Source organism: Panthera onca, chromosome A3, assembly GCF_046562875.1.
Source record: "Panthera onca isolate mPanOnc1 chromosome A3, mPanOnc1 haplotype 2, whole genome shotgun sequence".
Classification (NCBI taxonomy): domain Eukaryota; kingdom Metazoa; phylum Chordata; class Mammalia; order Carnivora; family Felidae; genus Panthera; species Panthera onca.
Window position 1 is genome coordinate 103,890,438 of NC_138341.1, and position 20,983 is coordinate 103,911,420.

A 20,983-nucleotide genomic window follows, 5' to 3' on the forward strand; every position below is an offset into this window, starting at 1 on the left:
TCCACATAATCTCTACTTCTCCAGCAGGTTAGCCTAGCATGTCCCATGGCGATGGCAGAGTCTTGAAGTTAAAAAGAGTCTAGAAATGCACAAGATCTCTGGAGGCCTCGGTTCTCCACTGGCACGCTGGCACTCGTGCTTCATTGTCTTAGCCAAAGCAAGTCCAGGGGGCCAGCACAGATTCCGGGGGTGGAATAGGCCACACCTCTTGGTGGGCGGAGCTTCAAAAATCACGTCCCAAAGGGGCCTGTGGCTATGGGGTTGAGGGGTAAAGAGTTGGAGTGATTTTTGCAATTAATCAATCATAGAGGCATCTGTAATTATGAGAGTAGGAAAGGATAGATGAAGAAAGCTTGAGAAGTAAATTTAAACTCCCGGAAGCTAAGCTTGTAAGCTTATTAGCATTATGTGTGAAGTAGAGGTCTGGAAGAAATCAAGACATTAAAAAAAATATATATATATAGTCAAGTATTTTTTGATATCAAATTAGCCATATTATCATTATTGTAAAATTTACATTTTTGAGAAAGCTAAATAGCTTATTTCATTCCTTATGTGTTCATAAAAGGCTTTTCATAAGTTCTCTACCTCACAAAAAGAAGGGCTTATATCCTAATAGTTTTACGTCTCAGAAAAAGTTTACTGAATTTCATCAAAATCTACACATCTACATAAGTGGGAAATTTATATAATTGGCGGGGTGGGAGGGACCCACTGTATTACCAACCTGAATAATCACAAACATATGAACTTGAAGATTAGTTAGCTCCGAAAAGCTGTGCTATAAGGGCCCATATTGGATTGATCTTTGGACAGGATGATTTGTGAATGTTTTTTTGAATATGAACAATTAAGTTGTTAGGAATTAATCTGTAATCATTTCTTATACATGAGAATTTATTCAGTGACTCGATAAATAGTTGCTAAGCAGTTAAAAAAAAAAAAAAGAAAGAAAAAGAAAAAGAAAACCCAGGGACACTTGGGTGGCTCAGCTGGTTAAGCGTTCAACTCTTCACTTCAGCTCAGGTCATGATCTCATGGTTCATGGGTTCAAGTGCCCCATCCGGCTCTGTGCTGGCAGTGTGGACCTGTTTGGGATTCTCTCTCTGCCCCTTTCCCACTTGGGCTTGCTCTGCTCTTTCTCGGAATAAGTAAATAAAGTTAAAAAAAAAAAAAAAGCCAAAGCCACTGTATTAGTTAGGGGCCTTGTTTGGATTAAGCAAAACTTTCAGAAAGACACATTCCTGCTTTACCCCTGTCCCCAGCCCACCCTGCTTTCCCTGAGCAGTGTTTTGGTGTCATGCCCTCAATTTCTGGTGTACATTCGTCTCAGAAAACAGTTGTACTTCTCAGCATTCCATATATGTAAGGCCCCAGTTTTCCAAATATCTATAATCATATACCCACACATATGTGGACATGTTTCATAACAAAATGCCAGGAAAAGCTTTGCTTTACCTGAGGGCTAGCTTGCTGGGTCTGCATAGGTAAAGTTAATCTTGTAGCTGGCTGTGCTTTCTCTGTCACGTTGGCTGTCACCGAGCTCAGCGTCCAATTCTCAATTCATGTAGTTGTGCTCGCCCTGCTTGTCTCCATTTATTATTTTTCCTCCCTGATCTTGGTCTTCTTCTTTTAATTCTATTTTCCTCAGTCCTGATATTTATCTATGTATGTATTTTACCTGAAAGCCTCCTGAATATTTATAATAAATATATACTTGAATAAATAACTGTGAGAAATCCCCATTATGATACTGAGCCCATGATGAGACAACTGAAACATAGACTTGACTAACCGATACTTCTATTTGATGGCACAGTATTGCAGCCCTTCCATGGAAAGAACATTCCATAGCTTCTAACTATAGACTGTTTCTGTATTAGATGTAGATTAGACATTATCATGCATACAAGTTGCCTGGGAATCTTGTGACATTGCAGATTGTGATTTGGAAGGTCTGGGGCAACCTGAGGGTCTGAATTTCTATCAAGCTCCCCTGTCATGCCAATGCTGCTGGTCCTAGGACCTCATTCAGATTAGCAAGGGGGCAGAGTATAATAATGAGACAGGGTTGTGATGATCAACTGGGACATTTAGACTTGACTCATTTGCTACCCATTTGGTAAATATGTGTGTGACTGATTGTTGAGAAGTCAATTCAGAAAGCAAGTGGGTCCATGCTGTTTTCACCCCAGCACATCAGGCTCTGCTAAGCCTCAATCAGTGGCTTCAACATCACATTTGTCTAAAACTGGCTCCCAGATTCTCTTTGTGGGTATGGACCTGATTCCCATCCTACCTGTTAATCTTGCCATGGGATCATAGACATGAGGTTCCTAGGAAATCACCTGGTTCAGCCTCTCATCCAGGATGGGGAATCTCCCTGTCTCCTGCCACTGTCCAATTGTCCCAGAAAGCTGTGTTTGATTACCTTCAATGGCAGGGACTCACTATCTCTAAGGCAGCCTGTTGCATCAAGAAAGCACTCTTATAAAAACAAAGCTTGTCTTTCTGCTGAGTCAAAGTCAACTTTCTTGTAACCTCCACCCACTGAGCCTCGTCTGCCCCTTGCAGCATTTCAAGTCTGCTCTTACTCAAGTCAGCCTTGCCAGTATTGCAGACAGCTGCTATGGCTCCTTTCTCCTTTCCTCCAATTAGACCCTCCCAAGTCCTTCAACTGCTAGGCTGAAAGGTCTGTATTTTTAGACCTTTCCCCACTTTCTTCTGAGCATGACCCAGTTGTCAACATGACTCTTAAAAACGGTGCCCAATAGATACCCAAAATAATTGAAAGTAGGATCTTGAAGAGATATTTGTAGACCCATGTTGATAGGAGCATTATTCACAATAGTCAAAATATGGAAACAACCCAAGCGTCCACCAGTGAATGAATGGATAAGCAAAATGTAGTATATACATACAATGAAATATTATTTAGTCTTACAAGGGAAGGAGATTCTGACACATGCCATGACATGGATCAAAGTTGAGGACGCTATGTTAAATGGAATGACAGCCCCAGAAAGACAAATACTGTATGATTCCACTTATATGAGGTCGCTAGAGTACCAAATTCATAGAAAGTAGAATGGTGGTTGCCAGGGGTTGGGAGAAGGGAGGGATGGGGAATTGTTTAAAAGGTACAGAGCTTCAGTTTGGGAAGATGAAAAAGTTCTGGAGATTGGTTTCACAACAACATGAATGTACTTAATATTGAACTGTACACTTAAAAATGGTTAAGATGGCAATTTTTATGCTGTGTCTATTTACCCCAGTTAAAAAACAATGATGCCCAGACCTGGTCAGAACATGTCAATTGTGTTAAGGCTAGTGTTAAGGGCTATGATTTTTTCCTTGATTGCTAATCTTCATTTCTAGTAATGCAGCCTCAGAATGTGGCCCTAATATTTTTAGTAGCCACACTGTGACATTAAGGCATATTACATGTGTGGTCTCTTAAAACTCCTAGCTCTTTTTTACATGAATTACTGTCAAACCATCCTAAGATAATGTAATTGACTTCTCTAGTTGTTACTTGCCTTTGAAAAAAACATTACCACTGCTGTGGATGCAATAGCCATCTTCCGGAAACTAAATTTTGCCCTTTAGAGTTACTTTAAGTTTTCTATGCCTTAAATTTATTTCCAAAAGAGAAAAGAATCTTTGATTTGTTCTGAAATCATTTTTAAATGATGGTTATGAAAATCTGTGTATGTTATGACTAATATCTAAGGATCTAGAAGTTTATGGATAGTACTTTTGCCAATATTTCTGTGCTCAAGTGAATGTTATTCTTGAGCCATCCTTGGGCACTCTTGGCATAAAAACAATAATAAAAACAACTATTTACATTCCAAATAACTAAAATGAAGCATTGAAAACATCCACTTTTCATGTTCTCCGTAACTCCTAATTTAGAGGAAGGCATCAGTAAAGGAACCATTGGCTTGAGAACAGAAGTGTCAAACACAGACCCAGTCTTGTAATTTATTGAGAACCATTAACCCAAACATGAAATACTGTGATTGGAAACCCTGTGGCTTTCGTGCCATTGGCAGGTGTAATCACCTTTCTTTGACTCTCACATTTACTTAGGTTTTGACATTTTCTCAGACAACTGAATATATTTAGCTCTCCTTTTCCCAAGTTTCAATAACTACTTTGATTCTTTTTTTTTTTACTACTTTGATTCTTTAAAAAAACTTTTTTTTTTTTAGGTCTGGAGGCAGGTTTGGGTTTGCACACATTTGCAAAAGGTGAATGCAAACAAGATGAAAAGGTGCTCACAGAATGACTTGTATTGTGGTAGTTTCCACGTGCTACCTGCTTCTGAGAGTGTAATTTCCAGAGCCGCTTAGGAGATGAAAAGGTATGTAAGAGCTCAGTCATACTTTGCAATTATAGAAAATTGTTAGTTGCATTTAGATCAGTCAGCTGTACAAATGGACCAATTTGGGTTTTAAAAAAATGCTATCCCAGAATCTCTATAGGTCAAGTTGTTCAGGTGTCATTCACAGAACAGAAAACTCACTACATCATCACCACAAAAAAGGAGGGTGAATGAATCATTTATAAGTGTTTGAGAATGCCAATTTAACAGCAACTTACACCCATGATTTTTGATTTTCAAAAAGACTCTCAACTGTAAACTATGAAATGATAAAACTATATAAAATAATGAAAGGTCATACAGAATCTTCGGTTTTAATTCAAGGAGTAAAATGGGGAAATTAGTCCCATAATTCCTGGATTTTGCATCTTGGGTTTTTTGTGACTTTCAATGATTGGTTTGTCAAAGGGGCCATGGACATGTAACTCTCTTTGCCCTGATAGCTTTCCACATAATGTCTGTGAGGCAGCATTGGGGCAGGACAGGCAAAATTATAAATACCTGAGCTCAAGGCCAAACCAAAACAATGTTTTCAATGAAAGTTCATACAACATTTCTGTTGATAATGCAAAAAATTCATAGTTCTGGTTTCCAAAGAAAATTAATTCAGATCTCTTGTGTATGTAAAATGAAGCTTTGTGTAAAAAAAAAAAAAAAAAAAAAAAAAAAAAAGGCTGGATCTACTCAATTTAAGCTTAAATGTACAAACTTGTGGCCTGGTTATGGTTGCTATGGGAGTTATAACTTTATCCTGAAATTTTTAATGTCTAATTTGTTGCCCATAGGTTTGTTTTTCTCAGAACTTCTTGTGATGTGGAAGAATGAGAATAATCCATGAGGCTGGTTGTATGTTCAGATGCTGTGCTTCCTTGGGGAGCTAGCAGGGCAGAGTTGACAGGTGGTAATCTGGGAGAAGGAAAGAAGAGCTTGTAGGACACATAAGCATCCTTTGGTTCTGCTGGAAAGGAACAGAAAGCTATCACCTTCTGCTTTTCTATGGAAGAGGGCTCATGAACTTGCCTTAACTTCTCTGCAAGTTTCTAACAAGAAAAAGGAAGATATTAGTTTTTTTTTTTTTTTTTTTTTACATGTCCCTTTATATTTGGATCTTCCTCTCTTATTTAGTGGAAAGAGAAAAGGTATTAGGGAGACAAGGAATGAAGGAAAAGAAGTACCTTCCTTTTGTTCACTACTACAATCTACACTATCATCATCCCTTACAGGAATGCCCTCTACTCTGTAATGCTTAAGTCCAATGTTTTGGTGTTGCCTGTTATACTCATGGCATCCTCCACAATACTTGGCATATCTATAACTATGTTACTCAACATTTTATATGAAAATTTTCAAGCAGGGAAATTTGAAAGAATTTTATGTGAACGAACACCAGCATGTCCCCATCTAGATCCTATTGTTAACTCTTCACTATTTTGCTTTAGCATATATCCAGCCACCCAGCCACCCTCTATCCATCCGTTAATCTCATTTAAAAATTTTTGTTTAAGGTTTATTTATTTGAGAGAGACAGAGACAGAGTGTGTGCATGCAAGTCGGGAAGGGCAGAAAGGGGGAGAGAGAGAATCCTATGCAGGCTCCATGCTGTTAGCACAGAGCCCACCACGGGGCTGGATATCATAAACCATGATATCATGACCTGAGCTGAAATGAAGAGTTAGAGGAGGCTTTGGGGCTCCTAGGTGGCTCAATTGGTTAAGTGTCTGACTTTGGCTGAGGTCATGATCTCGTGGTTTGTGTGTTGGAGCCCTGCATCGGGCTCTGGGCTGACAGCTCAGAGCCTGGAACCTGCTTCAAATTCTCTGTTTCCCTCTGTCTCTGCCCCTCCCCCACTCATGCTCTGTCACTGTTTCCCTCTTAAGATTAAATAAACATTAAAGAAAAAAAAGAGTCGGATGCTTGACCAACTGAGCCACCCAGGCACACCAATCTCATTTTTAAAATGCATTTCCAAGTTGGGGGTGACTGAGTGGCTCAGGTGGTTAAGTGTCCCAACCTCGGCTCAGGTCATGATCTCACTGTTCATGAGTTCGAGTCCTGCAACAGGCTCTCTGCTGTCAGTGTGGAGCCTGCTTCAGATCCTCGGTCTCCCTCTCTCTTTGACCCTCCCCTGCTTGCTCTTTCTAAAAAAATAAAGTTAAAAAAAATAAATGCATTTCCAAGTTGCAAATATCATTTTACTTTTCTCTATATACTTCAGCACTCATATAATTAACTCAAGTCGAATATTACAATTTTGTCTCTTTTGAACTTATACTGAGATGCACCAATCTTAAATGCAGTAATGAATTTTGACAAATGCATACACCTGTGTAACCCAAACCCTTTTCATGATACAGAACATTATCCCTCCCTTGGAAAAAGCCTCAGCCCATCCCAGTTAATCTCCGTCTTTCCATTGACATTTTCTTTTACCATAAATTAGTTTTGCCTGTCCTAGAACTTCATATAAACAGTTTCATACAGTTTGTAGTCTTCTGTGTCCGGCTTCTGTCAAAATGATATTTTTGAGATCATCCATGTTGCTTCATGTAACGTAGTTCTCAAGTAATATTGATTTGCTGATTTTTATCACCGTGATGAGGGACTTAAGTTGATCAAATGTATTTACATACAATTATAGCTTGAGTATCTTTTTTTAAAGATGGGTTTTTTAAAGTTTATTTAAGAAAGAGAAAGAGCGTGTGCGTGGGGTAGAGAGAGGGACAGAGAGAGAATCCTAAACAGGCTCACACCTTCAGCACAGAGCACGGCGTGGGGCTCAAACCCACGAACCATGAGATCATGACCTGAGTTGAAATCAAGAGTCGGATGCTTAAGCAACTGAGCCACCCAGGCACCCCTTGAATGTCTTTTATTAAGCTTTAGTTGGGGGGAGTTGTTCAGGACTGCTGTTTGTTGATGGCTTGGTAAAATAGGGCAAGTTTTGTGGAAAAAAGTAAAATGAGGCACCTTTTTAAAATTAAAGATACCTAAGGATGGTTATGATTTGAGCCCACGAGAGCACCCAGGCCAGACAGCCACTGACCACAAACCTCTCCCCTTTTTACAGGTGTAGGTGTAATGGCTAACCATGGCACTTTCCACAGGAACATTTTTCTGGAATGTTCACTTGTTATACCCAAAGGCAGGATGTGACTTGGCCAAGGGGGAATCTGTGTGCTTGCGTTCTTTCCACAGTAGTTCCCCGTTCTTCAGAAAGGGAGGCTAAGAGCTGGTTGCGAGGAAGTGGAGGGCAGAACTTCCACTCGATGTCTGCTGCTGCAAACGTGACTGGCTTTTTGGGGGAGTACCAATTAGTTGGAAGAGTCCCAACAGAAAATTTTCAAAAGAATCCCCGCTAGCCCACAACTGTCTTCTCTAAACGTAGGTTCCCAAGCTCAAGAAGGGTGGGGGACACTGTGCTCTTTGGCATGAGAATTTTGTGTTTATTAGTGATTTCACATTTATGTTAGGGTTAATCAGAGTTTCGGCCCTTCAGAAATCTATGTGCTCTTTCTCATTAGACAAGGGGGCTAAACTCAGCTGTGGCCTGGCATTGATCCCGGCTTACATGCAGTCCAGATTACTACCTGGAGGCACCTGAAATCTGAGGTAGCTCTTTCAGGTTAACCCAGGTGCTGGATCTAAACTCTTCAACTGAAGGCCTCGGCCTCCTTCCCGAGGCCTGTGTGAGGAATGAGCCATGGGGGCACAGGATTAAAACAGGTTCAGACATGGAGAACTCCATGGAGTGTGCAATTTAAGACCTCATCAGCCTTCATGAATTGTTCTTCCCAACACAAGCATTTTGCTTTTAAACCATTACTTAGCACCCCAACAGGACATTTGGGAGTAGAGGGGAGGACAAAGATAGGGGGTAGAGGAGACTGGTTTGTTTGCAAACTTTGGTGAGAAAAGTCTAGATGCAATTATACTGGACAACTGAATGCCTTGTATTTAGGATGATTGCAGGGACTGGCGCACATGAAGCCAAAATGCCCAAGTTACTACTGCCTATGCCAGCTGCAAATTTGTTCTGCTCTTGGATATGTCCCTTCCAAAATAAGGATTATCTCACCAATGATCATCAAGATGGGACATACTACCATTAAGAAGGTACCTTTCTTAGGAGTATTTCCTGGGTGGCTAAAATGCCAAGATTGCTAAACCACCCTTGGTGGCTTTCACCCAATGTAAAGAGGTCAGCTGGCTGCTTTATTCCCCAGCGTGATGAGATCTGGCACCAAAATTATTGTCCATTTGAGCCACCCATTAAAAGCAGTAAATAACCACAATTTACCCAACCTTTTATGCTCTCATAACTCAGTATATTGGAAACTATTTTCCCTTGACCCATTACAAGCCTTCATACCCCACAGCTCCAGAGGGCTCAAACCACGATCCTGCTCCTTAATAGTCACGCTTTTCCGCAGAACATGTAAGAGCCAAAACCTTGTCTACCTTTCAGTAGGAATCAAGTTGTTCCCTAAAGAGGTCCCGTCAAACGTAGCAGCAGGTCCACTGTGAGACGGGTTGGCAGAGGCTTTGTCCAACCCGCAGGTTTCCTTTGACCTTGGTTATGACCAGGAGTGTCGCTGTTAATTGCGAGGCTCGCCTCAAGGTGGAAATAGCATCCCTTTCCACTGCCATCCCCAAAGAAGCCAAGTTCTGCTGCTGGGCGATGGCGGTGAGACGGACCCTTCCAGGCTCTTCTCTCGCCACCCAGAGAGCTGCTCGGAGGCCGCCTACAGGTGCAATCCCAGCACTGCGGCCTGGGCGGCGGGACCAGCCGGGTGTGAGTCCAAGCCCATCAGCATCTCCCTCAGCCCCTCCCCAAACCTGAGCAGACCCCAGTGTGTCCGTCGCCCTCCCCCACTAGGTTTCCCCTAGCCTCCGCCCTGGCACGGTTTGTAAGGGAAGCTGCCAGCCCTCCGGGACTTCGCAGACTTGGATCGGGGAGGGGGTGGGGCGCGACCGAGGCTTCCCCTCGAATCTGCGGCAAGCCTGGCTCCGGGAAAGTTTTTCAAAGTTCCCAGCAGCGCCTGCCCAGGTCGCCTCCGCCGGGCGAGCAGACGGCGGCAAGCACGCCAGCCTCGCCGCCGCCGCCTCTGCCACTACTGCTGCCAGCAGCGCGCTCTGGGCGGCTCGCTTGCTCGCGGGAAGCGGGCCGGGCTCCCCGCGGGCAGGCCCTCCTCCTGGGGCAAAAGCCGCAGCTGACGCAGGCGGCTTGGAAGGCGGAAGCTGTCCCGCTCCGACCGCTCAGGCAGCGCCGCGGCGCCTACACCTGGGGCCTCCACCGGCGGGCACAGGCGCCCGACCCGAGGAGTCCGAGGGGGCTCGTGGCCATCTACATGGCCCTGCGCGTCCCTGAGCAGCGGGCCCTACCAAGTTCCTCGCCGCACCCTGCCCCCCTTCCCGCCTGGTCCAAAGATCCTGAGGACGAGGGTGTGCGCCTGGCCCTGCGACGTCTAGGTCTTATCACGCGTCGCTAAGCCCCCCAGCCCCTTCCAAGTTCCTCCCAGTACTCCCCCTCCCCATCAACCGGAGGGAAGGGGCGTGTCTTTTGCACGACACGCCCCCTCATGAATATTAATAAGCGCGCATGCGCCAGCCCCGCGCGCTGGGTAGAGGTGGCCAGCCCGGGCCGCTGCTCTCAGACGGGCTCTCCGAGTCCCTCTCCGAGAGCCGGGCGGGCACGCGTCATTGTGTTACCTGCGGCCGGCCAGCGAGCTGGGCTCGTTTTTTTTTTTTCTCCCCTCCCTCTCTCCTTTCTAAGCAGCTGATCTGAAAGGGAATAAAAGGCTGCGCATAATCATAATAATAAAAGAAGGGGAGCGCGAGAGAAGGAAAGAAAGCCGGGAGGTGGAAGAGGAGGGGGAGCGCCTCAAAGAAGCGATCAGAATAATAAAAGGAGGCCGGGCCCTTTGCCTTCTGGAACGCGCCGCTCTTGAAAGAGCTTTTGAAAAGTGGTGTTGTTTTCCAGTCGTGCATGCTCCAATCGGCGGAGTATATTAGAGCCGGGACGCGGCGGCCGCAGGGGCAGCGGCGACGGCAGCACCGGCGGCAGCACCGGTCGGAGCACCAGCGCGAGCAGCAGCGGCGGCGTCCCGAGTGCCCGCGGCGCGCGGCGCAGCGATGCGGTCCCCACGGACGCGCGGCCGGCCCGGGCGCCCCCTGAGCCTCCTGCTCGCCCTGCTCTGCGCCCTGCGAGCCAAGGTAGGAGCCCGCCGGGCCTCCCTCCCGGCCCGCCCTCTCCTTTTCCTCGCAGCGCCCTGGACGCCTGCGGTTGGGCGCCTGGAACGGGCTCGGGAGCCCTCGGGCGTTCGGCTTCCCCGCCCGGTCCCTGCGCCTGAGAGGCTGCACCGGGGCTGGGGGAGCCTCCGGCCTCCTAAATGTATCCTCCCGGCGGGGCAGGGGGCTGCGTTCTCACCGCTCTTCTCCCCGGGGGCAGTCGTCGGATTTCTCCTGCACTCGTGCATTTTTTGTACGGGAATCACGTCTAGTCCTTGCACTCAGTTTTGCAAAATTATTTTCACTTGGCGCTGAGGGCTCGTCGGGGCGGGCGGGGAGGGAGTCGCTACTTCCACCCTCGAAGAAAACAACTTTCCCCTGCGCTGACCTCCCTCCCTCCCTCGCCGGCAGGTGTGCGGGGCCTCCGGCCAATTCGAATTGGAGATCCTGTCCATGCAGAACGTGAACGGGGAGCTGCAGAACGGGAACTGCTGCGGCGGCGTCCGGAACCCGGGGGACCGCAAGTGCTCCCACGACGAGTGTGACACGTATTTCAAAGTGTGCCTCAAGGAGTACCAGTCCCGCGTCACGGCCGGGGGGCCCTGCAGCTTCGGCTCGGGCTCCACTCCTGTCATCGGGGGCAACACCTTCAATCTCAAGGCCAGTCGTGGCAACGAACGCAACCGCATCGTGCTGCCTTTCAGTTTCGCGTGGCCGGTGAGTGGGCTACGCGGTGAGGGAGGCCCGCCGAGGTCCGTACCCACGCGCCTCTCTCTTGCGAGAGGGATTTAAAGGACCTTGGCTTGAAACTCCGAGCTAACTGGAAAAGTCTGGTGGGGTGGGGTGTTGGGCAGCCGAGACTATATAGTTACTTATCAGCAGGCCCTATCTTCGTGGCTTTTTTGCTAAGCGCCCAAAAGTGGGGAGCCCACAGAGGTTTGTGGGGCAAAGCTCCCAGGAAGTCTGGTTTAAACTTGTAACTAACACGAAGGCCCTAGAGTGACCCCGCCCCGAGCTAGGAGTTCATTATAGATGATCTTTGCTTAACCAATTAAACCTGATGCGCCATGGAAGGCGACGCGGCGCAGTTCTGGCCTTCGAACGCCGTCCAAATCGGCACCCTCCCCTTTCTCGTGAGCGGCTGGGAGGGCGGGCGTGTCCTTCCTGGAGGGTGTGGGGGAGCCCGTTTCCCGCTGCTCCCCGGGAGATTTGGGGCGTGCGGGGACGCGCTCTGGGCTGAATGTAAGGGGTCGGGGGCTGCTGCCGCAGAGAAGGGTGGGGGGTTGGGGGTTGGGGGGTGTCTCCAAGCCGCTGCTGGAGCTGTGAACCCGAGAGCCTCCGCCCCCTGCCGGCCCCTTCCTGCCCTCGCCCCCGCGCGGTGTAGCCGTTGTGGCCTCACTTCCAGCGGTTCCCGGGCTCTGGAACCAGCTGTGTTTGCAAACTTCCCGGGGAAGGGCGGGGGTACGCCCTCGTCCGGCGGGCGCCCGGCCCCCGCTAGCCTCCGGGGGCGTGTCAAGGCCTGGAAGTGGGGGGGCCTGTTAGAGGCAGCCGCTGAGAGTGCGAGTGCGTGGACCCCCGCCCCGGTGCAGCTAGGCCAGCCAGCCGACTCTGCAACGAGGCCCTTGCAACATCCCAAATTGGGTAGAAGGAAGATGAGTGTGATTGCAGAAGGGGAGGAAAGGGGAAAATGCTCGTGCCCTCTGCTCAGCTCCTGCTGTCCGGGAGGTGTGGCTCATCGCCCGGACTGGGGCTTGGCCTAGTCTGTGAGGGTGGGTGGCAAGGTGGAGGGGGGGGTGGGGTCGGAGGGGAGGGGTGCTCAATGCCCAGGGGAATACTCTCCACCACGTGCTGTCTTGGGGAGCACTCTGCTGCCTCCTACCCCGCAGGCTGGGGCTGTGATTCGCATCCCTGGGAGGGGATGGAAAGGGAGGGTACTTTGGTGAATGCGTGCCGGCGTGTGGGTGTATCTTGGGGTGGCTCTCAAGGCCCACATTTCCTGGAGCTGGCGTTATAAAGTGCCCTCTGCCATGGGTGAGATAAGACAGTTATCAGAAACATGCCATTAAAAGGGGCTTATAAAAACCTGTGGTATGTGGAGTTCTCTGAGAATGGAGGGCCTCGTCTGTTGCCGGATTTCAATTTTACAAAGAGTGTTTATCTTGTTTGTTAATCCCCTACTAGGGAGAACTTTAAAGAGGCTGGCCATTTTCTAATCTGACTGGGCCCAAGTTAACTGTGAATACTGACCGCCCTTGAACTTGTGTTTGGAGTTTAGGGGGAAGGGGCCTGCAGGTGGTTCCACCCTCCTGAGGATCAGTCCGGAGCCCCTTGCGTTTCACAAGACCATAAAAGGAATCTTATTAGTGATGTGGAAAAGCTGCAGGCCTGGCTGAGGCTCACTTTGGAGAGTAGGGTCAGAGGACCGCTTGGATGAGAACAAGGAGCCTTGCTCCCCCAGGCCTGGCTTTGGAAAGTGACCTAGGTGTGTGTCTGTCCCCATTTGACACTTGGCAGAGTCCTAGATGGGGAATGAGCAGGAAGCCGTGTGTGGGGCAGGGAGACGATTGATTTGCTGGTGCTCTTCTGTGGTTTCAGGGCCCACGGGTCACCAACCATGAAATAGACTCTCGGCTTTTCTAGAATGGGGAGAATGCTGGGACTACACTGAGTGTGGTTCTTTTGAAGTTGGGCCAAGTGCATGTATCACTCATAAATGAGTCTCCACCCTGCCCCCCTAAAAGGCCTGCTGTGAAACTTAAGCTTTACTTCCCAAGAGAAAGTGGAGTTTAGGTGTATTGTTTTAGTTTATTTTCCCGAGTGTGGTTGGAGAAACACCACAGTCTGTAACTTTCAAGAATGATTCCAGGGTGAGTGTTAAGTGAAGTGAAAGCACTTAGGTATTGACGTAGTTAGTGCAGCTTCGTTCAGTTTGGCAATTAAATATTAATAAGCATGTCTATCTAGAACTGACTTTCTTGAATAGGTAAAAACTGAACTTGGTACAAAATTCAATATGGAAAGACAATATGGTCTTTAAAAAAAAAAAAACAAAACGCCTTGGACTTCCAGCCACTTGAGCCCCTGACCCTACAATTAGTTACTGTCCACATGGGTCCTCCCAAATGTGTGGACAGTGGGGGAATCCTGGTTCGTGGTGCACAGTAGGTCAGTTTGGAAGGTGGTGTAATTCATGTCTTTTGTTTGGGATTATGACCACAATCAAATAACTGTTCGTGCTCTAGAGAGGAAGAAGAGGAAATAATTCGGCCACATTTGAAATCTAGTCCACATTCCAGTGTCCATGTGGGAGGCTCTGTAGAGGTGGGCCTGCCCATCGGATAGTATCTGATTATGTTCCATTTGAATGTCTGCTGCCCCAGCTCCAGGCCTATGGTTCTCATCTGTGGCTTCTAATCCCCGTTCCAGTGCTGTTCACAGGGTCTTGACTTGAAGCAACTGGCCTGATTTATGACCCTCCAATCAGGGGGACCTAGTGATAAGAACAGACATTATGGAAGGTAGTTGGGCTCAACGGGAAGTGATTTGGGAATAACCATTTATAAATCAATGAAATGGTTAGGTCGTGCCTCCCCAAATTAGTGCTGAATCCCAGTGGTACCTGCTTAATAAGAATACATTAATGAAGTTACTACTAACCAGCCCCAAAAGGTTTTTAGGAACTCCAGAACCCCAGTTCACTGTATTGATCCATTGCAGACCCTGCAGTGAACTGAATCTAGAGAAACTTTGGGGGAAGTGGTTGAGATGTCTGTTCCTTTGGCGTCCTATTTAAATGCCATTGACAGTGATAAAAGGCTTGCTGGGAGCAGCTGAATTTTTCAGGAAAATCCAATGAAGTGTGTTTCTTGCATACCAGAGTGATGCCAACTTTGGCCCCCTTTATACTTAAGGCCTGATTGAGCAACTGCCAGGGGTTTGGGTAAATCAGATGTCACGAGGTTAATCACAGAATGTAATTGACACTGTCCTTGCCTTTATGCCCTCTGTTGTGTTTCCTGGACCCTGAGCCTCTGTAGGTGTGGTGTGGACACGCAGAAGGTGGAGGGATGGGGTTCTCATTTGAACTGGCTCCTTTCTACAGCCAGTGTGTGCAACCCATGTGGCCATATCATGCATGCATGCATGCAAACAGCACATGTGAGTGTAAGGGCTTGGAGCAAGGGATTTCCTTATGTGGAGAAAACCTCTTCTGCTCCCAGACACCTATGTCAAATTAAAGTGATGAAATGACAGGTCTGTGTTGCAAAACCAGGCTTGGGGGAAAGTAGAGCTGCACTCACTTTGTGCTAAGTGTCTTCAGAGTGGCTGCTCTCCACATGAAATCCTTCTGCAAGGTACTTGGTTTTTAATTTTTTTTTTTCTTTTCTAGGTGTAAACTTCTCTGTGTTTTCTGCCTCCTTGTTGTGTTGTTTCTTAGCAACTTATTCAAACCTCCAGTACTTATAGGAGTTTGCAGCCCACCAACTCCACACCCATAATTCTACAGGGACTCTAAACATTTGTAGAGAACAGTGAAGCTTTTGGCATCAAGGCTGTTGGGGAGCTGGACGCATAAGGAGGAGTGGCAGCAGCCACTTTCAGGCATGTCCTCTCCCTGGAATCAGTGCTCTGAATACTGCGTAAAATCTTTATAGCGAAGAGTGGTAAGGGACCCTTTGGATAGAAGGCACGTGGAAGGTTTAGCCTGGTGGACAAAATGTTGTTCATGAAAAAATGAAGCCAAGGCAACAAAGATCATGTTCCTGATCTGAAAACAAGAATGTAAACAGAGGCCTTGACTGGGTTCATAGCAGCCACCAGCCCATTGTAAAGGCCAGAACTTGGTTCCAATGTCAGACTTTTCAAGATTAGTTACAATGTAAGAATGCATAATATCTGGATGTGCATACAATGAGCATGATAATCCATAAAAGCAAATGTTCCTGAGCATTCCCCCCTCCTTGGTGAACTTCTATAAGCATGTTCCTTCCCCTACCTATTAACCCCCTAGGTTAGGTTCTGAGCTGAGAGAAGTGACACTTGGTTCCAGCTTTTAAATATACTTTAAAAAAAAAAAAAAAAAAAAAAAAAAACTAGAACAGAATAAGTTGAACCAATTTTTCAACTTGAGGAAGATGTGTTAGGATGTGGATTCTCATGTTTTCTAGGGTGGTAGCAGAGGCGGGGATAGGGTTTTGCATTCAGAAATGTTCCACCTTTCTCTTGGCTCGTGATGCCGAGTGGCTGTGTTGTGATTTCCTTGCTGGTTTCTGATCATTGCATGGACCGCCCTGCCCCTGTGGCCCTTGTTTTTACGGGGCCGGCGACATTTGTCACTGGTATGGTGCATGTGCAGGGCAGAAATTGTGCAGCATGGCTCCCAGTGGTTAAAAGTGGTACAATAAATAGTCCAACACTCAGAGTCCTCTACCAGCTCAGCCCAGTTTTTGTGCACTTTTGGTAAATAAGTAGAAAGGCTTCTTGTTCAGGCTTGCTCTGTGTGAACCGGACGGTTGTGCTTGGCTGGTTTCTCGGTATTCTATCTATTAACCTCGCCACCCTTTTGTAACTGGTGCATTTAATTATCAGTGGGATGCTTTTCAAACAGGTAAGGGTAATGATGGGAAAGGGGGTGGGGGCATCTCATTGAGCCTCTCCAATCTGGATATGAGCTTTGGGGCCCACTCGGTGAGTCTTTGAGGTGGGCTTTCATGAGAAAATCGCCCTTTGTAACCAGATCGGACTCTATTGAAATGTCAAGCCCTGCACACTGAATTGCTGTCTATGGCTGAAGTTGTCTTGGCTTGGATGCTGTGGGGACGTTGTCCTTTCTTCAGGCCCTCCCCTCACCACCGCCCTGTGACACGTGAATTTTTCGTACGAGCGTGCGTGTGCCCACACATGCGATCTCTGAAGCCTTTATTTGGTATGTTTGTGACTGGAATATTTTATACTGTGGCCACCCAGACGCAGGCAGGACAATAGTGTGGCCGAATTGACTGAAATGAGGATTACAGAGAATAATGCGGCCTCTCCAAAAATACTGCTAATACAGGGCCTGCGACAGGAAGCGACAGTTGAGTCAGCAGAGTACAGGGCCCCAGACAAACCCGGGGGCCGACTGACTCGCACAATGGCCCCCTGGGCACATCGGGCATTCCCAGGGTGTGCGCTCCTCGGCCGCCTGTCGCGGTGGCCTGGGGTTTTGGACACCGCACGCGTGCCGTTTGGATGGCGGTTTGTTTGTGTCCGTCAGCTTGGCAGGAATGGAAGCAGCCTCTTCTCAGGGCTTGGTTTGGCTGCCGCTGTTGCCAGGAAAAGGAAGCTCCCAGCTGCCAACACAATTACCTTTGTTTCTTACATCCCCCTTCTTAATGTGGCAATTAAGTGCTTACCACTCTGCCCGGTGCCAAGGTAACCACCGAGGAGTCAGATGGGCGCAGAACACAGCCCTCCCGCAGCCACGGTGCCCGGGGCGGGAAGAGGCCCTTGGGATCCTGGGATGCCTTGGGATTTCGAAGTTGGGGCCCTCCTTTAGGTAAAAGGCTGCGGAAGTCCTTCTGAAAGCTGGCTGTCCCTCTTTCCTGCTGCACGAGAATAAGAACCAGCCACTGTTGCCAGCATCCCCTGGGCCTGGAGGTGGGAAGGGGCACAGGCCCAGGCTGAAGTTGTGTTAGCTGCCCATCCCTCCTGCTTTGCCCCCAGGCTGTTGTTCTGGGGAGATTGAAGAGAAGAGGTGAAAGCAAGGGGATTCTTCTAGTCTTACTTTTGTAGTTTGAAACCAAGAAAAATCCCAGTATTTGCTATTTGTGATTCTCGTGGGTGGTATTTTCATAGGAGCTTGAGTCGGAACACTTGCCCATCATCTGGCCTGGCACCCCCTCCCCAAGCCATTGGTGGGGGATGCCCAGTGAGTTGGCCTCCGCTGTCAGGGGAGGGGGTCAGATTTGCAGTGACAAATTGGGCGTGACAAGATCATAGCAGATTGCATCTGATTTTTGGCCTGGTACTGGCCTCCTAGGATGGTATAAAGTGTGTGCGTGGTCTGGATCTTGGAGTCTGGAACTATATTCTGGGATGTACAGAGGTCAAGCATGGGCCTGGGAAAAATTAAAGTTCCTAGCAAGTAATAATCATTACCAAATTATCTTGATTGTTGATCTATAGTGTGGGGATGGAGTGGGAGGTAAGAGGGCCTCCTAATAGGGGCCTTGGAGGGAATCCTTTCTTCTGAAGGCTGGGTGGGAGGAATCCTCCTGCTCCAGGAGGTGAGGCCCAGAACCATAAGTCCTTCTCCGAAACCAGAAAGAGAGATGGCCCAGGGCTTTTTCTTTCTTTTTTGGCAAGGCCTTGTTGCCAGTGCTGCAGCCCCCAGCCCAAACCCCATGTCCACCACCAAGAAGGCAGTTCACGGAAGATCAGGACACTCCCTGTCCAGAACTCTGTGCCACCCAACCCTCAGGGTTGCGTAGTGTTGGTCAGCAACTCCTGAGGTCTCACCAGTTCTGGTGAGGATGAGCCAGGTACACAGCTTGGTCTTCCAGGTTCTTGTGCAAGTTTGAAGGATGCTGCCTTCTTTGTTAAGACTGTCATGCCAGCTCAGTCCCGGCACGCCTTCTCCTTTCTGTGGGGTTTGTGGATGTTAGGTGTTTAGTGCTTGTGCAAGTCTGTCAGAAATCTGGATATCAATGCATTTAATCAGGATTAATTACAACAATACGTGGAAGTGTAGAATGTGGGTCTCAACATGGCCAGCAAACGAAGGGCTTAATTATACAGAATACACATCTGGCCTCATTTGGATTTGGCTCTCACCTCCAATCAGTAGAGAAATGTAATTTCTTGCTGCTCTCAGGGAAGAGTCCTGTAATTTGTAGGAAGTCTCAGGAAACTTAGAGGCTGTAAATAAGATGTAACTTTGACTAATAAAATATTAACGATGACAACAATGAATTTGGACCCGTGGCCACCAAACAGGAGAGGGCTGGGTATGTGCCCCGGCTTGCCTGGTTTTGCTTGCTTTTCAGAGCATTTTCCCACAGTTATCAGTGAACGAAATGGAATCCGGCTCTGCTTTGAGTATGAAACATATTTCGGCTGAATTCCAAAGCAGGGTCTATCACAAGATATTTTTATATTCAGAGACGGCATGCTGTGTCTCTGAGCAGTAAGCTTGTCTAGAGTTATGAATGAAGCTCTTTTTTTTTTTTTTTCCTCTCGTGTTCCATTTTTGCCTTCACCTTGTGGGTGCCTTCTCATGGTGGCTGTGTGTCTGGTGGCATGGGATTATTTGAGAAATGCACACTATTTCCGATGCATTGGTATCTGACAGTGACAGCTCAGGGACACGGAGGAAGGGCTCATGTGCTCCCCCCAACCCCCATCTATTTCTCCAGCTTCAAGATGGCAGGCTTATTTAAACCCTGCTGTTTTGTGAGACTGACCTCATTCTAAATTACAAATGAAGATTTGAGTAAAAGCGGGAATTTGCTAATGGCTTGGATTTGGGGGGGGAGGTAGAATTCTGAGATAAACCTGGAAGATAAAAGGTGCCTTCAGTATAATAGCTGGCATCCTGCCAGTGTCCAGGGAATTTGTTTAGTTAGTGGACTCTGATTATTCCTGGAATGTTAGATCTTATTGACAGATAAGTCCATCAATAGCTATAACCCATGGGTGTGTGATTATTTCTCCCTTTTGTACTCTGGTCCCCAGAGTCTGCCCCCTAAACACCCCAAGTTAGGTCACTGCCTTTGTCTTAGTCTCTTTGCACCTACCCCCTCCTGCTTCCTAGAGTCACCTGATACTTGTGGGAGCCGAGATGGTCTCACACAGACAGGGCTTTCAAAGGGGTTCTGAAAAGGAAAAGGGGGCCTCCCTAGGGACTGCCCCACCAGGGCCCAAAGTGTAACCTTAGCAATAGCCAGCCCTCCTCACTGGATGAGGGGGCCTCCCCCCCCCCCCCCCCGCCCCGGGTACAAATACCTGGTTAGGTTAGCTTAGAATAAATTCTTTGTGTGTTTTTCTCATGCACTGGAGTTAGGGTCTGGAAAGCTTTGGAAAACCGTATAGCATTCACATATAGGGAGGTGGTATTTCCTCATGATGACTTTGGGCTGCTTGCGTACAATGGCCCTGACTGACCACGGTGGGCCCCCACCAGGTGAAAGCATCAACCTGAGGGTGGGTGCCAGGGAGGGGAGTTGGGTGACCTCCATTCCACAGCAGAGTTGTCACTTTGGCTTTGTGGTTCTGTTTGGCAGAGTGTGTGGGGAGTCCAAGCAAGGTAGACATTTGGGCCCTGACCTCTATTTCTGAATACTAAGCTGTTGTTTATCTGTGTTGCAGAGGTCCTACACTTTGCTCGTGGAGGCGTGGGATTCCAGCAATGACACTCTCCGTAAGTATCACAGCAAGGGGCTTTTCTCTGGGTGCGTCTTTGTGGAAGCACAGTGCTTGGAGTACAGCAGGGTCAGAGCTGAATCTGTCTCCTGAATGCTTCAGAGGACTTGTACCACTCCCTGCCGTCTGCCCCTGTGTCCCTACCCCAGGGCCCATACTCCAGGGCAAACTGCTCCATGGAGTCTTTTCCATAACCTTCCCAGAACGTTCGCTTGGAACATTAAGTGGCCAGGACAGATTCCCTGTTAACTCAGTCCCTGACTAAGGGACCTAGATTATCGTTGGGATAGAGATTTTAATGGTTTTACAACGTTAAAACCTTGTAGACTGCTAAAGGATCAAAGTGGTGACTTTTTAAAAGTCCATTTAAACTTTAAGTGAGTGTTTAATCTCTCATCGGAAAGATAAAGCCTGCGGAGGTGGCGCTGGGCTCTAAATCTAAAGGCCGACCTTGAATTTCACTTGGTGGGCAGGTGAGCTTCTAGGCAGTCAGGGTTTCTTTCCCACACTGTGCACCACAGACCTTTCATTGAAGTGGAGTCCCAGAGCCTCACAGGTACCACACCTGCCTGGCCCCTTCTGAAAGATGACTGTTTCAGTGCAGGCTGCTTTTTCAGAGCTTCGAGGGGTGGCTTTTGGTGGGGAAGCCACTGAGGCTGTGTCTGGAACTGGCAGCAGCCTGGCTTATAAAGTGTAGTCTTTGCTCCTTACATGTAACTTAAAAGTGTTTTCTCTCACCCGCAGTAACTGTGCATTCCGTTTTTGCTGGGAGGATCGTCCTGGGGAAATGTGATTCATGTTGAAATCCATTAGTCTGTGGGGGAGGAAGGGTTGATCCAACATTTTGTCTTTGCCCTCCATTCTCTGAATGTCTCATCCCTTTTGCTTCTCTAACTCACTGACCCTTTCTTTGTGTTTTTGTTTTGTTTTGTTTTATTTGGGTTTTTTTGTTTGTTTTTGCTG

At 47.6% G+C, this 20,983-nt stretch overlaps 1 protein-coding gene across 1 annotated transcript in view; it reads left to right on the forward strand.

Moving 5' to 3' along the window:
- Positions 1–10,115: 10,115 nt before the first annotated feature.
- JAG1 (jagged canonical Notch ligand 1) overlaps positions 10,116–20,983 on the forward strand; it is a 36,533-nt gene continuing 25,665 nt past the window's right edge. The window contains exons 1-3 of the mRNA XM_078444275.2: positions 10,116–10,603; positions 11,030–11,335; positions 19,967–20,018. Coding sequence (XP_078300401.2) covers positions 10,523–10,603; positions 11,030–11,335; positions 19,967–20,018 — 439 coding nt within the window. The 5' untranslated portion in view covers positions 10,116–10,522. The remainder of the gene's footprint in view (positions 10,604–11,029; positions 11,336–19,966; positions 20,019–20,983) is intronic.